At 38.4% G+C, this 20,156-nt stretch overlaps 1 protein-coding gene across 1 annotated transcript in view; it reads left to right on the top strand.

The window, feature by feature from the left end:
* MFSD8 (major facilitator superfamily domain containing 8) overlaps positions 1-20,156 on the top strand; it is a 57,273-nt gene that overhangs the window by 25,424 nt on the left and 11,693 nt on the right. The window contains exons 4-9 of the mRNA XM_011935624.1: positions 1,932-2,172; positions 4,066-4,179; positions 6,203-6,347; positions 7,396-7,451; positions 9,008-9,077; positions 14,360-14,518. Of these exons, the coding sequence (XP_011791014.1) occupies positions 1,932-2,172; positions 4,066-4,179; positions 6,203-6,347; positions 7,396-7,451; positions 9,008-9,077; positions 14,360-14,518 (785 nt within the window). The remainder of the gene's footprint in view (positions 1-1,931; positions 2,173-4,065; positions 4,180-6,202; positions 6,348-7,395; positions 7,452-9,007; positions 9,078-14,359; positions 14,519-20,156) is intronic.

Here is a 20,156-nt window from a genome sequence, read left to right as displayed (position 1 = left end):
AAAAAAAAAAAAAAAAAGTTTTGCTTTCAAACCACTACACATTTAACATTAAAATTGAGTTTTCATTACTTTTTTGAAAATTAATTTAAAATTTTATATGACATGAAATTATTATTTTCTATTTTCAGAGATGACAAATGAAACTAAAAGTAATACAGGGAGAAAATGAAAACCGGAGTACCTAAACTGAAAGATATTTTAACGGCTAGAACTTTAAGTATTAGTATCATTATACTTTTGCATATTATTTCTTATGCCCCATAAAGAAAAACGCACCTAAATATTTTCAGTTTAAATATCTTTAGGGAATTGCCAGGCATGGTGGCTCACACCCAAGATCCCAGAACTTTGGGAGGCTGAGGCAGGTGGCTCACCTGAGGTCAGGAGTTTGAGACTAGCCTGGCCAACATGGTGAAACCGCATCGCTACTAAAAAAATACAAAAATTGGGCCCGTGTGGTGGCGCATGCCTGTAATCTCAGCTACTTGGGAGGCTGAGGCAGGAGAATCGCTTGAACCCGGGAGGTAGAGGTTGTAGTGACCTGAGATCGCGCCATTGCCCTCCAGCCTGGGCAACAAGAGCAAAACTCCATCTCAAAAGTACATAAATAAAATAAAATAAATAAATAAATATCTTTAGGGAACAAAAGGTCATAGTTTTCCTTATTAAATTGTTCTACCACATATCTATGTTCATTTAAATTTATTTCCTAAAATTTAATAAAAGCCATTAAATAGAAAGATTAGAGACAGAATCTTCCTATGTTGCCCAGACTGGAGTGCAGTGGCTTTTCACAGGTATAGTCATAGTGCATTACACCTTCCAACTCCTGGGCTCAAGGGATCCTTCTGTTCTAGACTGCTGAGTAGCTGAGATTACAGGCTTGTGCCACTTCACCTGGCTTAGCCTACCATATATGAAAAAAAATAATCTGGCTGGGTATGGTGGCTCATGCCACTAATCCCAATATTTTAGGAGGCCAGGGTGGGAGAATTGCTCCTTCCCGAGGCAGGAGGATTGCTTTTCGAGTTGGAGGCGGGAAGTTGAAGACCAGCCTAGGCAACATAGGGAGGCCCTGTCTCTACAAAAATAAAAAAATTAGCTGGGCATGGTGGTGCAAGCCTGTAGTCCTAGCTACTCAAGACGCTGAGGCAGGAGGATCACTTGGGCCTCCAAGGTCGAGGCTGCCCTGAGCCGTGATCGCACCACTGCGCTGCAGCCTGGGTGACAGAGTGAGACCCTGTCTCAAATAAATAAATAAAAATAAACAATAGTGTCTTTTCTATGCTAACATTTTCTGTTTTTCTGAAAGTATTTTGTTTTCTGAGTTGTAGTCATTTGGTTCTCCCCTCATGTTCATCATGATATGTAAACCCTTTTAAAGTGGTAGAATACTGAGTTGCCTATGTAGAAAGGAAGAATTTATAACAGGTTTATTGAGAGAATTGTCTATCATCTTTTGTGTTTTTATTATCTTCTTTATGCATTTGACTCTTGTGCCTAGTCTGTTTTTTAAAAAAAGATTTACAGCACTAATGGCTGTTTAACGTATAGGGTAGCATAAGTCTAAAGAATTCTATTTACAAGAATTAAAGAATAGCTTGTATTATTTTTCATGATGTTATTGCTATATGTATACATAGGATGTGTGATTATCTTCTTACCAAGGTTTATATGAACCAAAAATTTCCATGGTCATTCTTAAAAATGAGCCTCCCAAGCATTTTTCCCTTGTGTACAGTCTGTTGTTAGCACTTTAATTGTATTGTCAGAAGTTTGAATCCTTTACTGTAAGTAATAGTGTTATAAAACTTATACATTAGAATTGTTTTTATTTTTTTAATATAAAATTTTACATGGTATGACAAATGTGTTTAGATTTTAAACTTTTCTTGGATAACAATTCTTAAAGCACGTACTTTTGTCTGCAGATTGATCAGACAGCTGATACAAGATTTTTGGGCTGGGTTATTGCTTCATATAGTCTTGGCCAAATGGTAGCTTCACCTATATTTGGTTTATGGTCTAATTATAGACCAAGAAAAGAGCCTCTTATCGTCTCCATCTTCATTTCCGTGGCAGCCAACTGCCTCTATGCATATGTCCACATCCCAGCCTCTCATAATAAATACTACATGCTGGTTGCTCGTGGATTGTTGGGAATTGGAGCAGGTAAGTTTGTATGTTGATTGTGTCAAATTCACATTCATTCTGACATTTATGGCTCACTTTCACCTGGTCTCATCCCCTTTTAATCTCATATTTCACAGTTCAACATACATGTCTCTCATTGTAAACAAATATTTTTCCTATCATTTTGCCTTTGCTCATGATGTTCTCATTACCTATAGTTCTCTTCTGTTCCCATCATTCTTCATTCTTCAAGATTCAGTTCAAACCAGGCGTGGTGGCATGTGCCTATAATACCAGCTACTCAGGAGACTGAGGTAGCAGAATCTCTCTTGAGCCCCGGAGTTCAAGGTCAGCCTGGGTAACATAGGGAGACCTCCATCTTAAAAAAAAAAAACAACAGAAAAACCCAAAACAAAAATAGATCCAATTCAAGCTCCACATTTTCCACAAAGCCCTCTTGGGCTACCCTGCCCCTTCAGAGATTTTTTTCTTCTCTGACATGTCTCTGGCACTTGCTTATAGTATTGTACTGTTTTTTTTTTTTTTTTTTTTTGAGACAGAGTCTCGCTCTGTCACCCAGGCTGGAGTGCTGTGGCCGGATCTCAGCTCACTGCAAGCTCTGCCTCCCGGGTTCACGCCATTCTCCTGCCTCAGCCTCCCGGGTAGCTGGGACTACAGGCGCCAGCCACCTCGCCTGGCTAGTTTTTTGTATTTTTTAGTAGAGACGGGGTTTCACCGTGTTAGCCAGGATGGTCTCGATCTCCTGACCTCGTGATCCGCCCGTCTCGGCCTCCCAAAGTGCTGGGATTACAGGCTTGAGCCACCGCGCCCGGCCGTATTGTACTGTTTTTATGCTGTCTCGCTAATCAGATGATAAACTTTTTTTTTTTTTCGAGTCTCACTCTGTCGCCCAGACTGGAGTGCAGTGGCACGTTCTCAGCTCACTGTAACCTCTACCTGCCTTGATTCAAGCAATTCTCCTGCCTTAGCCTCCCAAGTAGCTGAGACTACAGGCACCTGCCACTGTGTCTAATTTTTGTATTTTTAGTAGAGATGGGGTTTCACCATCTTGGCCAGACTGGTCTTGAACTACTGACCTCGTGATCCACCTGCCTCGGCCTCCCAAAGTGCTGGGATTACAGGCATGAGCCACCACTCTTAGCCTAAACTTTTTGCAATTAGAAAGAATTTATGGTACTTTAAAATATCCTATGCCCCCTAACAGAATCTCTTGAATGTAATGTACTCAATGAAATTTTTCAGTAAAATTGTTAGTGCATTTTTTTCTGTTTCTTATATTACATGTTTATGCATACAGAGTTTGTAATACTTTTTAAAATAGTTGTAGTAATCAATGGTATGCCATTCACGAAGTGCTGTCTTAGTATTGAGTGAATTTTATATTCTTTTTTTTTTGAGATGAAGTCTCACTTTGTTGCCCAGGCTGGAGTGCAGTGGTGCGATCTTGGCTCATTGCAACCTCAGCCTCCTAGGTTCAAGCAATTCTTCTGCCTTAGCCTCCTGAGTAGTTGGGACTACAGGTGGATAATTTTTGAATTTTTAGTAGAGACGGGGTTTCACCATGTTGGCCGGGCTGGTCTTGAACTCCTGACGTCAAAATGATCCACCCACATTGACCTCTGAAAGTGCTGGGATTATGGATGTGAGCCACTGTGCCCAGCTTGGTTTACTTATGATACCATTTTTTCACTCATTGATATCTTTAACTGTTTTCGTATTACCAAAACTAGTATGGTCCGTTAATTGATGCATTTGCTTAATAAAAATACCTTACATGCTTTGTATGATCATAAAGAGGAAGCAGTGCCTATACTGTTGACCAAGATTTCTTCTTCTGTATAAAGTCAAATTTGATTGAATTTTATAAACTGAATGATAACTTACTTTGGATTATTGTGTCTTGTTTTTAAGGAAACGTAGCAGTTGTTCGATCATATACTGCTGGTGCTACTTCCCTTCAAGAAAGAACAAGTTCCATGGCAAATATAAGCATGTGTCAAGCGTTAGGTTTTATTCTAGGTCCAGGTAGGTGTTCTTCACTTGTCATTACTTGAATTTGAATTGGGAAAACTTTGAGGGTTAAATATTCAATGTAACCCAAGTATAAAAACTCATAGCTGAAGGGAAAGGGAGGAAAGCTAATTTTTTTTAATCTGGCAATGAGGCTAGACTCATTTTATCTTGATGCCAATTCACTAAATTAAGTGCTATTAGTCCCCTTTTATAGTTGGGAATGCCAGTGCATAGAGAATCTAAGTAAATTGTCCAAGGTCACCCTTTTGCTGAGTGTTTAAAAAATTAGTGAGGCCAGGCACGGTGGTCCACACCTGTAATCCCAGCACTTTGGGAGGCTGTGACAGGCAGATCACCTGAGGTCAGAAGTTCGAGACCAGCCTGGCCAACATGGTGAAACCCCATCTCTACTAAAAATACAAAAATTAGCCAGGTGTGATGGCAGGCACCTGTAATCCCAGCTACTTGGGAGGCTGAGGCAGGGGAATCGCTTGAACCCGGAGGCAGAGGTTGCAGTGAGCCAAGATCACATCATTGCACTCCAGCCTGGGTGATAAGCGCGAGACCCTGTCTCAAAAATATATTAATGAGATTTAATATTTCCTCAAGGCAAATTAATTTTCTGCTGAGTAAAGAATCAGTCATTTTCATGCCTAGAATAATATTGAAAAACCATATAATTGGTCTATATTTTGAATATTGAAGTTATGAATATTATCAGTTTGAATCCAACTCAGCTTACTTCATCATTAACACCCCATCTCCCACCCCCAGTTTCCATTACGTTCCTCTATTTAGCCAAAAGGAAAAGGCTCAACAGAAGGGAATCTAATTCACTGTTCACCAAAATCTATTTCGATTTAGTACCCTGAAACAAATACAAGCACAAATGTAGAATAATTGAACTTGAATACTATATTGTAAAGTACATCAGGACATGGTTTGAGTCTTTATTTTCCAGTCTACCCTCAGTATCTAGCATAATACCTGGTATAGACTTATGTTCTTAGTAAATACTTTTTACCACCTTAAAAGCATTTTAAAGATTATGTCATTTAAAAATTTTGCATTATAGATGACTAAATATAAGCCTGAAGAACTTCGATGACTTTTCCAATAATAAACCCTCAACAAGCACTAACATTTATTGTGTGCTTACTGTATGCTAGTCACAGTTCTAAGTACGGTAGGTGCAGTATCTTAAGTCCTCACCCTAGAGTTATATGTGAATTACTATAGAGCCACATATAGAATCTAAATCAGAAGAGCAAACCAGTACTCTTCCAATTGAGTTTTTGCCACAGATCCAAATTAGATTTTGCCACTTCATATTTCTTTAGAGTGCTTTATCCAGCAGTCCAAAAACACTTCTAACTAATGTTTAAAGTCACTAAAAAAACTTCAAATACTAAGGTAGATTATGTATGCTTTTGGATGAAATGTTTTTTTTTTTTTCGTTTTACCTATATATGACATTATGGTCAAATGATATTAAATATATATATACACCTATATGTATATGTACCATATACACAATAATATTTAAGATATCTGATCTAAAATATGTTTTCATTCTTATAATGAAGCTGATTAAACCTTTATAATTATTGGAAGAAATGGTATAATTTAAATTGCCTATGGAGATGTTTTGTAAAAAACTGAGAAGTTATGTAAGATACAACTCCTTGTGAATGCATGTGCATCAGTGTTTCACAACCTTTTTTTCATTATTGTCTCTCTAAGGAGCCTTTTTCAATGTTTTTTCCTACTCTCTTTACCCCATAAAATTTCAGTGCCACAGATGTATCATATATCTTTTATGTACCATATGTATATCTGTACATACCTGCTTTATACCTAAAAAGAGGAAAATTTTTGACCCCCCCATCAAGAACCAATTGCATCTGTTGAGAATGCATGATATAGAAGGATGATTCCATAACATTGTTCCCAATTCTGTTGTAAATGTCTTTTGCATTTTTTATCCTATGCTTCTCATATAGTAATTCATCTGTGAAAATTTTATCTTAATAAGTTTTTCAGACTTGTTTTGCATTCATTGGAGAAAAAGGTGTGACATGGGATGTGATTAAACTGCGGATAAACATGTATACAACACCAGTTTTACTTAGCGCCTTCCTGGGAATTTTAAATATTATTCTGATCCTTGCTATACTAAGGTAATTAGATAGAAATGGTAAAACTATTTTTGTAGATTGTGAAATTTAATGAGCTTTGTAATTGTTGGAAGATAATTATCCTTAGGAAGTGTATTTGTTTTTCTATGTCTATAGTTTGTTTATATTTTTTGGTCATATTACTAAAGCATGTAATACCGGCAACCAAAAGACAACCTAATAAATGAGAACAGAAAAGGAAGGTCTTTGAAGATTCAAGGTTTGGTTTTTTGGTTTTGGTTTTTTTTTTTTTTTTTTTTTTTTGAGACAAGGTTTTACTCTGTTGCTCAGACTGGAGGGCAGTGGCACTATCTCGGCTCAATGCAACCTCCATCTCCCAGATTCAAGGATTCGCATGCCTCAGCTTCCCGAGTAACTGGGGCTACAGGTGCACACCACCACATCCAGCTAATTTTTGTACTTTTAGTAGAGACGGGGTTTCACCGTGTTGGCCAGGCTGATCTCAAACTCCTGACCTCAAAGCGATCTGCCTGCCTCAGCCTCCCAAAGTGCTGGGATTACAGGCATGAGCCATGTGAGGCTGTGCCCTGCCTGAAGGTTTGATCCTGATTTACAAACTACATGTTTCTAAGTAGGAGAAAGGCATGGAAAATAACATTTTAAATAGATTAATGGATTTGTATCAGTCTTAAATATAAAAGTTACTAGTAATGTATATCTCTTTCATATATTTGAAAATTTTTTTAAATTATGTTTTGTTTATTGTTTTTAGAGTGCTTTATTCAATAGTCTAAAAACATTTATTACTAATGTTTATAATCACTGTAAAACTTCAGATACTAAAGTAGATCATGTATGCTTTAGGATGAGTTGGATTTTTTTCATTTTACCTGTCTGTGAGAATTTGATAAGAATTGTAACTTCTGTCTTAAGTTTATTGGTTATATCTCATTGGTAACAGTTTTATTACTGAAAAACCAATAAAGAAACTATATTAGGATGTGAAAAAAAAAACAATGCCAATAATAAATTTAAACAACTTCTCTATTAAGCATTTTATAGGTACAATGTTTGTGTTTTTCTTTTTAAGAGAACATCGTGTGGATGACTCAGGAAGACAGTGTAAAAATATTAATTTTGAAGAAGGTACTTTAAACCCATTTGGCTGAATTAATGTAACATTATCAAAGTGTTTCTAATGATTCTGTTTGTTTGGTATTTACTTCGATTTTGCTTCTAAGGACAACACAGTGGGTGATTGGGGAAGATCTTCAAAGCTGGAAGTGACCTAAATTGATTTTTTTTAAAGAGGCATACCCATATTAGTTATTTGGTGGTCATGATTGACAAGGTTACAGACATTGTAAAAAAAAAATCACTTTGTCTTATTTTCAGAGAGCCAGTATCCTAAAGCCTTTGAGATATTTGCAATGATTTCCATATCTTTACTACCACATAAATGTCTTTCTTTCTTTCTTTTTTTTTTTTTTTTGAGATGGAGTCTCGCTCTGTCGCCTAGGCTGGAGTGCAGTGGCGCCATCTCGGCTCACTGCAAGCTCCGCCTCCCGGGTTCACGCCATTCTTCTGCCTCAGCCTCGGGGTTAGCTGGGACTACAGGACCCCGCCACCGCGCCCAGCTAATTTTTTGTATTTTTCAGTAGAGACGGGGTTTCACTGTTTTAGCCAGGATGGTCTCCATCTTCTGACCTCATGATCCGCCCACCTCGGCCTCCCAGAGTACTGGGATTACAGGCGTGAGCCACTGCACCCGGCCATGTCTTTCTATTTAAAGCAGTTCTTGCCGGGCGCGGTGGCTCAAGTCTGTAATCCCAGCACTTTGGGAGGCCAAGACGGGTGGATCACGAGGTCAGGAGATCGAGACCATCCTGGCTAACACGGTGAAACCCCGTCTCTACTAAAAAATACAAAAAAACTAGCCGGGCGAGGTGGCGGGTGCCTGTAGTCCCAGTTACTCGGGAGGCTGAGGCAGGAGAATGGCGTGAAACCGGGAGGCGGAGCTTGCAGTGAGCTGAGATCCGGCCACTGCACTCCAGCCTGGGCGACAGAGCAAGACTCCGTCTCAAAAAAAAATAAGTAAATAAATAAAATAAAGCAGTTCTTTATTCTTTTAAGCATGAGAACAGGTACGGTTTTGCCTTTTTATTTTTGTTGTTTTGGTATACTTTACAAATACACATTTTCATCCTTTAGATCTTCTCTGATTCATATAAGTCAGAGAACCCAGTAAGTAGCTATATTTTACCAAAAAAACCTGTTATTTAGGTACTAATTATATCCTCCTTGGGGAAAGAATACAAGGACTGATCCTGGCCCTCAATAGTTCATAAAGTTGTGGAAAAGACATAGTATTATTTTACCAGGTACTTTCATAGCTTTATTATTTAATTTTCACAAAATAAATAGTGGAAGATAAATTTAAATGTAGTAGGGTGGAGACCAGAGTGGTGAGGAGCTATAGTAAGTTTTTGAACTAGGACAGTTTTGACATTGATTCCATGCAGAGGCTAATCCAGATTGGTTATATCTCACTGGTAATATCTCATTGGTAACAGTTTTATTACTGAAAAGCCAGTAAAAGAAACTGTATCAGAATGTGAAAAAAATATGATGCCAGTAACAAATTTGAACAATTTCTCTATTAAGCTTTTCAAAGGTACAATATTTGTGTTTTTCTTTTTAAGAGAACATTGTGTGGATGACTCAGGAAGACAGTATAAAAGTATTAATTTTGACTAGGCCTGAAGTAGGGCAGTGACTGAGAATGGAGAAGGGATAAGCAGGAGTTGTTGAAGGAGGAATCAAGATAGAGATTTGGATAGAGAATATTAAGGATTAGAGAGAGCCAACATTTCTGCCAGGTTTTGATTCTAGATCACCTGGAAGAATGAGAGAGAACAAGAATTTAGGAAGGGAAGTTGGATGAAAAGAGATGATGATTTCAGTTTGGATCAAGCTGAATATATTGTTACTCTAGAACAACTAAAAAATCCCAGAGGCATTTGTAATTTTGACAGTAAAAGTAAAAGCTAGAGATAAAAATTTGTGAGTCACCCAGTGAAAAACACTATGGCAGCAAAGAGGGAGTGAGAGAAAGGATGGGGTGATGATTCAAGTGTGGGAAAAGATTGTTGAATCTGAGGAATGAATATGTGAGAATATGTTTGAAAACTTTCAAAATAAAAAATAAAGAATGAGAGGTGAAGTGTCAACAGTGGGTATAAACTCCTTTATTCAAAGGTAAAAAATAGGATGCTAACTTCAAGGAGCTATCAGGTAAAGGGAAGGAGGAAGTTAAGAGGATGAGGTAGAGGTATGACAAAGGGAAGATACGTAAAAATCAGTATTTCAGAAGTTGGAAGGGGGTAATATACATCAATGCTTCATTTACTTTCATGTGCTTAGAAATCACCTGGGAACCTTGTTCAAGATGCAAATTCTGATTCGTTAGGCTTAGGGTGATACTAAATAGGGTTGCCAATAAAACATAGGATGTTGCTTCTCTGAATAGGGGAGTTAATAAAGAAATGTAAAAATATATAATATAAAAAATAAAACACAGAATGCCCAATTAAATTTGAATAATGTTTTAGTATAAATATGTCCCACCTGCTTAAATTTGAATTTCAATAAACAACAAATAATGTTGTTTTTTTTTTTTTTTTTTCCTTTAGTAGAGACAGGATCTTGCCGTGTTGTCCAGGCTGGTCTTAAACTCCTGGACTCAAGTGATCTGCCTGCCTCAGCCTCCCAAAGTGCTAGGATTACAGATGTGAGCCACTGCACCTGGCAACAGATAACTTTTAGTATTAATACAATCCAGCTGGGCATAGTGGCTCATGCCTATAATCCCAGCACTTTGTGAGGCCAAACCAGGTGGATCACCTGAGGTCAGGAGTTCAAGACCAGCCTGGCCAACATGGTGAAACCCTGTCTCTACTAAAAATACAAATATTGGCTGGGTGTGGTGGCAGGTGCCTGTAATCCCAGCTACTCAGGAGACTGAGGCAGGAGAGTCGCTTGAACCTGGGAGGCAGAAGTTGCAGTGAGCCGATATCATACCATGTACTCCAGCCTGGGTGACAGAGTGAGACTCTGTCTCAAAAATAAAAAGTGTAAATACAATCTAAATACTTCATGGAACATTCTAATACTTAACTTTCAAATATGTCACAGAACATATTTATACTAACACTTATTGTTTATCTCAAATTTAACTGGGTCTCCTGTATTTTATTTACTATATTGGCAACCCTAGTGAGATGCTGAGCATCTGCATTTATAACAAACTACCAAACTACCATGTGATGTGATGCTGCTGGTCTAGAAATCATAGATAGTGCTGCAAAGATTGAAAGCTATGCTGTCCAATATAGTAGCCATTAGCCATGTGTGGCTATGTAAATATAAGTTAAAGTAAATTTAATAAATTATTTTCTGTCATACTAGCCACATTTCAAGTGCTCAGTAATGGGTATATGTGGCTAGTGGCCACTGTATTAGCACAGATAAAGAACATTTCTATCATGTCACAGTTCTATTGGACAGCACTGTTCTAAAGTACAAATGGGAATGAGTTTAGAGGAGATATAGTGTTTTCTTGTATGAGATTTCTAGTTACTTCAGAATAATTTGTATAAAATAAAATTTTTAAATTTCAATAAATGTTTGCATAAAATATATCTGGTAAAAAAACTTCCATAATTGTTTTAATTTAAAGATATTCAAATTTAAAGAGGTTATTATGAGACAGGATTATAATTTCTAATTGCATAGAATTTGAGTCCATATACTAATGCAGTCTTTTAAAAAAATTTATAGTTAGGATATCTAGTTAGTCCCCATAGTCTAGGATGCAACATTTCTGAGATTCCGCACTAAAACCAGCACTAAGTAGAGGCTACAGGAAACTAAGCACATGTTATGAAGCAAACTCCAGTCTGACTTGGGGCAATATTGATATTGACTTGAAGGAGTAAAGACTGACTTCTAGGTGGTGATTAAGAATCAGAGAGATCTATCCAAAATAATACAAGAGCCACAACCATCAGGGCCTACCCCTGGCAAAGGATCTGGACAAAGGTGACCAGTTCTCTTTGTGTGATTGTAAAGGAAGGTCATAAGGCTATGTTGAGTGTCCAAGGTGCTTAATTCCCTTTAAGTATAGCAGTCTATTTCCAAATCTACTTATTGTTGGAGGAGGAACTCCTCAAGAATCCTGAGATAGAAAGGCAGGCATTATTATGAAAAAAATCATAGAAACTTACTACATCTTAGGAAAGCCCTCCCACCCCTCCACCAACAACTGACACTGCACACAATTTAAGATAGCATAAATAAACATATTTTTGTAATATTTTATGTATTAATTCCTGGCTTAGGCTGGGTGCGGTGGCTCACGCCTGTAATCCCAGCACTTTGGGAGGCCGAGGCAGGCAGATCAAGAGGTCAAGAGATTGAGACCATCCTGGCCAACATGGTGAAACCCCGTCTCTACTAAAATTACAAAAATTAGCTGGGCATGGTGGCGTGCACCTGTAGTCCCAGCTACTCGGGAGACTGAGGCAGGAGAATCACTTGAACCCGGGAGATGGAGTTTGCATTGAGCAGAAATCACATCTCTGCACTTCAGCCTGGCAACAGAGCGAGACTCCGTCCCCCTGCCACCCCAAGAAAATACCTGGCTTATATTGGTATTTATTGGTGTATGTATTCTGAATAAGTGGAAAAATTACAAAACAGCGTGAAAATGTATGAGTAGATTAATATGTCTGCATGATTCTCAGTTACATCAAGAATAGCTTAATGTGTATTAAACTTAAAACGTTGTTCAAGATGAGAAGTCAGTACACTTACTTTGTCCTCCTTGTTTATAAACCACCATCAAATCCTGATTATTTCTTTACAGAAACATAAATGATAGGAGTTTTTAAAATGGTAATGATAACATAAGGATCTTTACGAATACTAATTTCTATTTATTTATTTATTGAGACAGAGTCTCTGTCACCCAGGCTGGAGTGCAGTGGCTCAATCTTGTCTCACTGCAACCTCAGCCTCCTGGTTCAAGCAGTTCTTGTGCCTCAGCCTCTCAAGTGGCTGAGATTACAGGCGTGCGGCACCATGCCCAGCTAATTTTTTTTTGTATTTTTAATAGAGATGGGGTTTTGCCATGTTGGCCAGGCTGGTCTCAAACTTCTGACCTCAGGTGATCCACCTTCACTGGCCTCCCATAGTGCTGGGATTACAGGCATGAGCCACCGTTCCTGGCCGTGAATACTAATTTCATGTAGCACTGAAATTCAAAATATATATCCATTGAAGTAAATCATAGAACTGGGAACTGATTTAATAAACCACTGGAGTTCTTCATGAAATTCTTGTAAGTCTAAGATTTGAGTAAGGTGGAAAAAAATCTGCAATTTAAATTTAAAGCAAATATATTTAGTATGAGATCAGTATGTTATAGAGTTCTATAAATTACATTTTTGGATTGAGATATACCAAGTACAAAATACATCTGAGTATTTCTTAAGATAACAGAATTGACGTATATTTCTGGGGAAGAAAATTCACCTTGCTTTTAAATGCCATTTAAAAATTATTTCTGTCATATAAATTATCTTATTGTTGGCCACGCACAGTGGCTCACACGTGTAATCCCAACACTTTGGGAGGTCAAGGCAGGCGAACTGGTTGAGCTCAGGAATTTGAGCCCAGACTGGGTAGCATGGTGAAACCTCATCTCTACAAAAAATATAAAGATTAGCTGGATGTGGTGGTACATGCCTGTAGTCCCAGCTTCTTGGGAGGCTGAGGTAGGAGGATCACCTGAGCCTGGGGAGGTCAAGGCTGCAGTGAGCTGTGGGTCAGTCCCCCAAGTAGCTGGGACTACAGGCATGCGCCACCATGCTCAGCTAATTCGTTTGTCTTTTTTGTAGAGACAGGGTTTCCCCATGTTGCCCAGGCTGATCTTGAACAACTGGGCTCAAGTGATCTGCTCACCTTGGCCTCCCAAAGTGCTTGGATTACAGATGTGAACCACCGCGCCTGGCACTATCATGTTAGCTATTTTTAAGGTGTGCAATTCAGTAGCACTAAGTGCATCCACAATGTTGTGCAACCATGACCACTATTTCCAGAACGTTTTCATCATCCTAAACAGAAGCTCCATACGCATTAAAGAATAACATACCAATTAAACAATATTAAATAAATTTTAGACTGGGTGCAGTGGCTCATGCCTGTAATCACAGCACTTTGGGAGGCTGAGGCAGGTGGATCACTTGAGATCAGGAGTTCAAGACCAGCCTGGCCAATATAGTGAAACCCTGTCTGTACTAAAAATACCAAAATTAGCTGGGTGTGGTGGTGGGTACCTGTAGTCACAGCTACTCAGGAGGCTGAGGCAGGAGAATTACTTGAACCCAGGAGATGGAGGTTGCAGTGAGCCGAGATCATGCCACTGCACTCCAGCCCAGGTGACAGAGTGAGACTCTGGTGTCTCAAAAATAATAATAAACAATAAATATAAATTGCATTTTGTAGTCAGTTACTAGAGATCGCATGTAGGGAGAGAAACTTGGAAAGGAAGGATATAATCATGTAAAGGAAGAGACATTGAGAGGTAAAGAGAAAAATATATACATTCAAAAAATCCAGTATATTCTGATAACTTAATATAACATTATTGCATTGAAAGAGACAAATTTAATTAAAAATATAACCATGATTATTTAGTAATGTTAGAATGATAGGCATTGTGATTGGTGTGGTTTGTTTCCTTTTCTTTTGTTTCAGACTTTCCGTAATATGGCTATATTAGTTATATAATTAAAATAAACATTAGAAAGTAAACTATGAGTAGGCAGACTTAGTAACTTAGTTATGTAACAACAACACGCTTAAAATGTGTTCAAACTTTTGCTTAAGTCTGTTGTCATTGTTAAAAGGCATGCAAATTCTTGAATGTGTAGCTGTCATTTTTAAAACTTACACTTCACTTAAAGTATAACAGTTACTGTGATTTAAATAAGAATACTTTTTTTGTTTTTTCTTAGCATCATTGCTCCATTAACAATGGATATGTATGCCTGGACTCAAGAACAAGCTGTGTTATATAATGGCATAATACTTGCTGCTCTTGGGGTTGAAGCAGTTGTTATTTTCGCAGGAGTTAAGTTACTTTCCAAAAAGTAAGTTAAGTGTTTTTGGTTTTATGTCTATTTTTTAAAAGTAAAACAAAAAACAGAGCTAACAATGCAAATGGATGTACCAGGAAAATAATCTAAAGCTTTTTTTGGACACAGATTTATAATTTATTAAGAGATCATAATATTTCTATACCCTACAGCATTTCTTTGGTAAAACAAAATTTCTCACAAAGTGAGACTTATTTATCTTTTGTCTATTATGTTTTCCTGAAAGTATATTTCATAAACCATTGTTCTGTATTGTAATATATATTGTGCAACAAAAAAGATGCAGTGGTTAAGTTTGGAAAATTTTGGTTAAGATTACCAAACTTATTCTAGAACTTCTATCCACAGTATATATGTTCTATATCATCCATCATGGCAAATAAAATTTGTGACATTTCCCAGACCACTCAACACTTTTTTTTTTGAGACAAGTCTCGTTTTGTTGCTGAGGCTGGAATGCAGTGGTGCAATCATGGCTTAGTGCAGCCTTGACCTACTGGGCTCAAGTGATCCTCTCATCTCACCCTCCTGAATAGCTGGGACTACAGGCATGACCACCATACCTGGCTAATTTCTTTTATTTTTATTTTTTGTAGAGACAATATCTCACTATGTTGCCCAGGCTAGTCTCATTCCTGGGCTCAAGCATTCCTCCTGCCTCAGTCTCCCAAAGTGTTGGGATTACAGGCATGAGCCACTGTGTCCAGCATAAGTGTTTTTTAATTGATACATGATAGATGTACATATGTTTGGGGTATGTGTGATAATTTGATACATTCATATAATGTATAAAGATCAAATCAAAATAATTGGGATACCATCACTTTAAATATTTACCTTTTCGTTATGCTAGGAACATTTGAATTACTCTTTTCTAGCTTTTGACATGTACACTAAATTATTGCTAACTATAGTCACCCTACTGAGCTATTGAAAACTAGGTCTTATTTCTTCTAACTGTATATTTGTACCCATTAACCAACTATTGTTTATTGCCTCCTTCCCACTATTATTCCTGGCTTCTGGTAACTACCAATCTAGTCTCTTTTCTTTCTTTCTTTTCCTTTTTTTTTCTTTTTGTAAAAGATGGTGTCTCACTCTGTTGCCCAGAAGGGAGTGGAGTGGTGTGATCATAGCTCATGGCAGCCTCAAACTCCTGGGCTGAAGCAATCCTCCTGTCTCAGCCTCCTGAGTAGCTAGGACTACAGGCATGTGCCATAATGCCTGGCTAATTTTTTTTTTTTTTAACTTTTTGTAGAGACAAGATCTTGCTGTGTTGCCTGGGCTCACCAATCTACTCTCTATATTCATGAGATTCATTAAAAAAAATTTTTTTTTTTTGTGACGGAGTCTCGCTCTGTTGCCCAGGCTGGAGTGCAGTGGCACGATCTCCGCTTACTTACCTCCACCTCCTGGGTTCCAGCAATTCTCCCGCCTCAGCCTCCCGAGTAGCTGGGACTACAGGCACATGCCATCACACCTGACAATTTTTTTATTTTTATTTTTAGTAGAGACGGGGTTTCACCACGTTAGGATGGTCTCGATCTCCTGACCTCATGATCTGCCCGCCTCTGCCTTCCGAAGTGCTGGGATTACAGGCATGAACCACTGCGCCCAACCTGAGATTCACTTTTTCTCACATGAGTGAGAAAATGTGATAATTTGTCTTTCTGTGCTTGGCTTATTTCACTTAACATAATGACCATTAATTCCATCTATGTTACCCAAAATGATGGGATTTCATGGTTTTAATGGCTCAACAATATTCCCTTGTGTATATATACCACATTTATTCATTCATCCATTGATGGGCACTTAGGTTGGTTTCATATTTTGGCGATTGTGAATAGTGCTGAAATGAACATGGAAGTGCAGATGTGTCTTTGATATATTGATTTCCTTTCTTTTAGATATATACCTAGTAATGGGATTGCTGGTTCATATGGTAGTTCCATTTTAATTTTTTTTGAGGAACATCTGTACTGTTTTCCATAGTGGTTTTACTAATTTACATTCCCACCAACAGTATACAAGGGTTCCTGTTTCTCCACATCCTCACCAGCATCCATCATTCCCTCTTTTTGATTAAAGCCATTTTAATTGGGTTGAGAGAATACCTAATTGTGGTTTTGATTTGCATGTCCCTGATGATTAGTGATGTCAAACATTTTTTGTATACCTAGTGGCCTTTTGTATGTCTTCTTTTGAGAATGTCTATTCACTGTTTAAAAGAATCATTTTGAGGGCCTGGTGCAGTGGCTCATGCCTGTAATCCCAGCATTTTGGGAGGCCAAGGCAGCTGGATCATTTGGGGTCAGGAGTTCGAGACCAGTCTGGCCAACATGGTGCAACCCCATTTTTACTAAAAATACAAAAATTTTTCTACTAAAAATACAGGACATGGTGGCACGTTTCTACTAAAATAAAAAAAATTTTCTACTAAAAACAGAGGGTGTGGTGGCATGTGCCTGTAGTCCCAGCTACTCAGGAGGCTGAGGCAAGAGAATCAGCCTGGGAGGTGGAGGTTGCAGCAGTGAGCCAAGATCACACCACTGCCCTCCAGCCTGGGCGACAGAGTGAGACTTCATCTCAAAATAGATAAATAAATACAAATAAATAAAAGAATAATTTTGGCCAGGTATAGTGGCTCACGTCTGCAACCCGAGCAATTTAGGAGGCTAAGACAGGAGGATCATTTCAGCCCAGAAGTTAGTTTGAGACCAGCCTGGGCAACACAGTGAGATCTTATCTCACTATGACATAATGAGATCCCTATTTCTTCACAGACACACACACACACACACACACACACACACAATTAGCTGGGTGTGATGGAGCATGCCTGTCGTCCCAACTACTTGGGAGGTTGAGGCGAGAGGATTACTTGAGCCCAGGAGTTTGAGGCTGTAGTGAACTGTGATTGTATCACTATACTCCAGTCTGGGTGACAGAGCAAGACCCATCTCTTAAAAAAAGAATCATTTTGTAAAAGTATAACTGTAAGGAACATATTTTCAGGGAAATGCTTGTGTAAAATTAAGTTCAGTCATATAGTCTAAGGTGGAACATTAGCTGATGAATTTAGACAGTTCTGTTTAAGTATTCCTGAAATACAGATCCTCTTTAACTTGCAATGGGGCTACATCCTGATAAACTGATCATCACAAGTTGAAAATAGCACAAAGTTGAAAATACAGGCTGCGTGCAGTGGCTCACGCCTGCAATCCCAGCACTTTGGGAGGCCGAGGCGGGGAGGTCACCTGAGGTCAGAAGTTCGAGACCAGCCCAGCCAATGTGGTGAAACCGTATCTCAACTAAAAATACAAAAATTAGCCACGTATGGTGGCAGGTGCCTGTAATCATAGCTACTCCGCAGGTGGAGGCATAAGAATCGCTTGAATCCGGGAGGTTGCAGTCACTGAGCCATTGCATTCCAGCCTGGATGACAAGGGTGAAACTCCATCTCAAAAAAAGTGAAAAACAAAACAAAACAAAAAAAACATTTAATACACCTAACCTACAGAGCATTGTAGCTTAGCTTAGCTTAGCCTACGTTAAACACGCTCCAACACTCACATTAGTTTTCAGTTAGGTTAAATCATCTAACACGAAGTGTATTTTATAATAAAGTGTTGGATATCTCATGTAATTTGCCAAATACAGTATACTGTAGATTACGGTATTAGATGTTTACCTTTGTGATCATGTGACTGACTGGGAGCTGTGGCTCTCTGCTGCTGTCCGGCATAATGAAACAGTATCATACCACAGATCGCTGGTCTGGAAAAATACCAAAATTCAAAATTTGGAGTGTGGTTTCTACTGAATGAGTATCACTTTCCTACTGTTGTAAAGCTGAACAATTATAAGTTAACACTCATAAGTCAGAGACTGTATGTACTTTAATAAGTTTCTAAAATTAATCAACAAATGTTAAGTCAGTGTATCAGGTTCACTGCTATGGGGATACTATGAGAATTCTTGTCCTTATGGAGCCAAGTAGAGGGATCAAGATATAAGTTAGACATATTTATATTCAAAGTTAATAGGAAGTACATTACATCTTGCTAGAAAAGTAGAGCAGTGCAGCTGATATACATCCTTACAGAGTGTCCAATACCATACCCTCAAAGCATGTGTATTCCAGTAGGGGGAAAGCCAGTAAACACAAATGTGAAGTCAGTTAGTGATCAGTACTACAAAGAAGAAGAGAAGAGAAGAGAATAAGGAGTGACAAGGGCAGGGCTGGAAAGTGGGGAGATGTTGTATTCAATAGACTGCTCAAGGAAGGTGTATATGACGAAGTTATATTTAAGCTGAGTCCTTAGTGAAGTCAGCAAAGAGCCATGCAATGGCCTGGAACTGTCTTCCCCCAGAAGGCTGAGCTTTGTCTGTTTAAGGAACAAGCAGAAAGGCTGGTTTGACAAGAGCACAGTCAGGGAAAAGGCAAATGATAAATCAGGTTAGAAAGATGTGAAGCCTGTTGGTATTCTGAGGATGATGGAAGTCATTGGGTTTTTGTTGGTTGTTTGATTGTGTGGTTTTTATGCATGTATTTTGGAAGACTTTGGTTTTGTTTTTATGTTTTACTGTTATGCAGAATTTCCAACATACACCAAAGTCTAGAGAGCATCTCCAGTATTCATTACCCAGCTTCAACAATTATAAGCACTTAGACAATCCTGTTCCATCTCTACATCTAGCTATTCCACACTCTCTTTCCCCTGTACCTGGATTATTTTGAAGCTGATACTAGGCATCAATTCATATCTTCCACAAATATTTCAGTATGTGTCTCTAAAGTTTATGATATTATCTCATCCAAAAAAATGATTTATTAATATCATCACATATTCAGGCAACATTCAGATTTTCTCCACTGTCTCAAGTGCTTTTTGGCTTTGTTTTATTTGTTTTTCAGTATGTTCACTAGATTCAGGCTCCTAAGTTTACTAAGTCTCTTTTAATCAATAAGTTTCTTCTCCATCTCTGTCTTTTTTTCTCTTTTCTTCTTACAAATCGAATAAACCAGGATTTTTGTACTATAGTTTCCCACATTTTGGATCTTACTGATTGCATCATTGGTGTTTTGAAGACATTTTCCTTTCTGCTATGTTTCTTTTTCTTTTTTTTAAATTATACCTTTTTTTTTTTTTTTAATTGAGATAGAGTTTCACTCTTGTTGTCCAGGCTGGAGTGCAATGGTGCGATCTTGGCTCACCACAACCTCCACCTCCACCAGGTTCAAGCCATTCCCCTGCCTCAGCTTCCTGAGTCCGAGTAGCTGGTATTACAGGCGTGTGCCACCACACCCAGCTAATTTTTGTGTTTTTAGTAGAGACAGGGTTTCACCATGTTGGCCTGGATGGTCTCAATCTCCTGACCTCAGATAATCCATCCTCCTTGGCCTCCCAAAGTACTGGATTACAGGCATGAGCCACCACACCCAGCCTTTATTATACTTTGAGTTCTGAAATACATGTGCAGAATATGCAGGTTTGTTACATAGGTATAAATGTACCATGGTGGTTTGCTGCACCCATCAATCCATCATCTACAATAGGTATTTCTCCTAATGCTATCCCTCCCCTAGCCCCCACCCCCCAGCAGGCCCCCGTGTGTGATGTTCTCC

Source organism: Colobus angolensis, unplaced genomic scaffold (genome assembly GCF_000951035.1).
Source record: "Colobus angolensis palliatus isolate OR3802 unplaced genomic scaffold, Cang.pa_1.0 Scaffold145, whole genome shotgun sequence".
Lineage (NCBI taxonomy): Eukaryota > Metazoa > Chordata > Mammalia > Primates > Cercopithecidae > Colobus > Colobus angolensis.
Note: the sequence above shows the minus strand (reverse complement) of the source record. Positions and strands in the feature narration are given on the sequence as shown.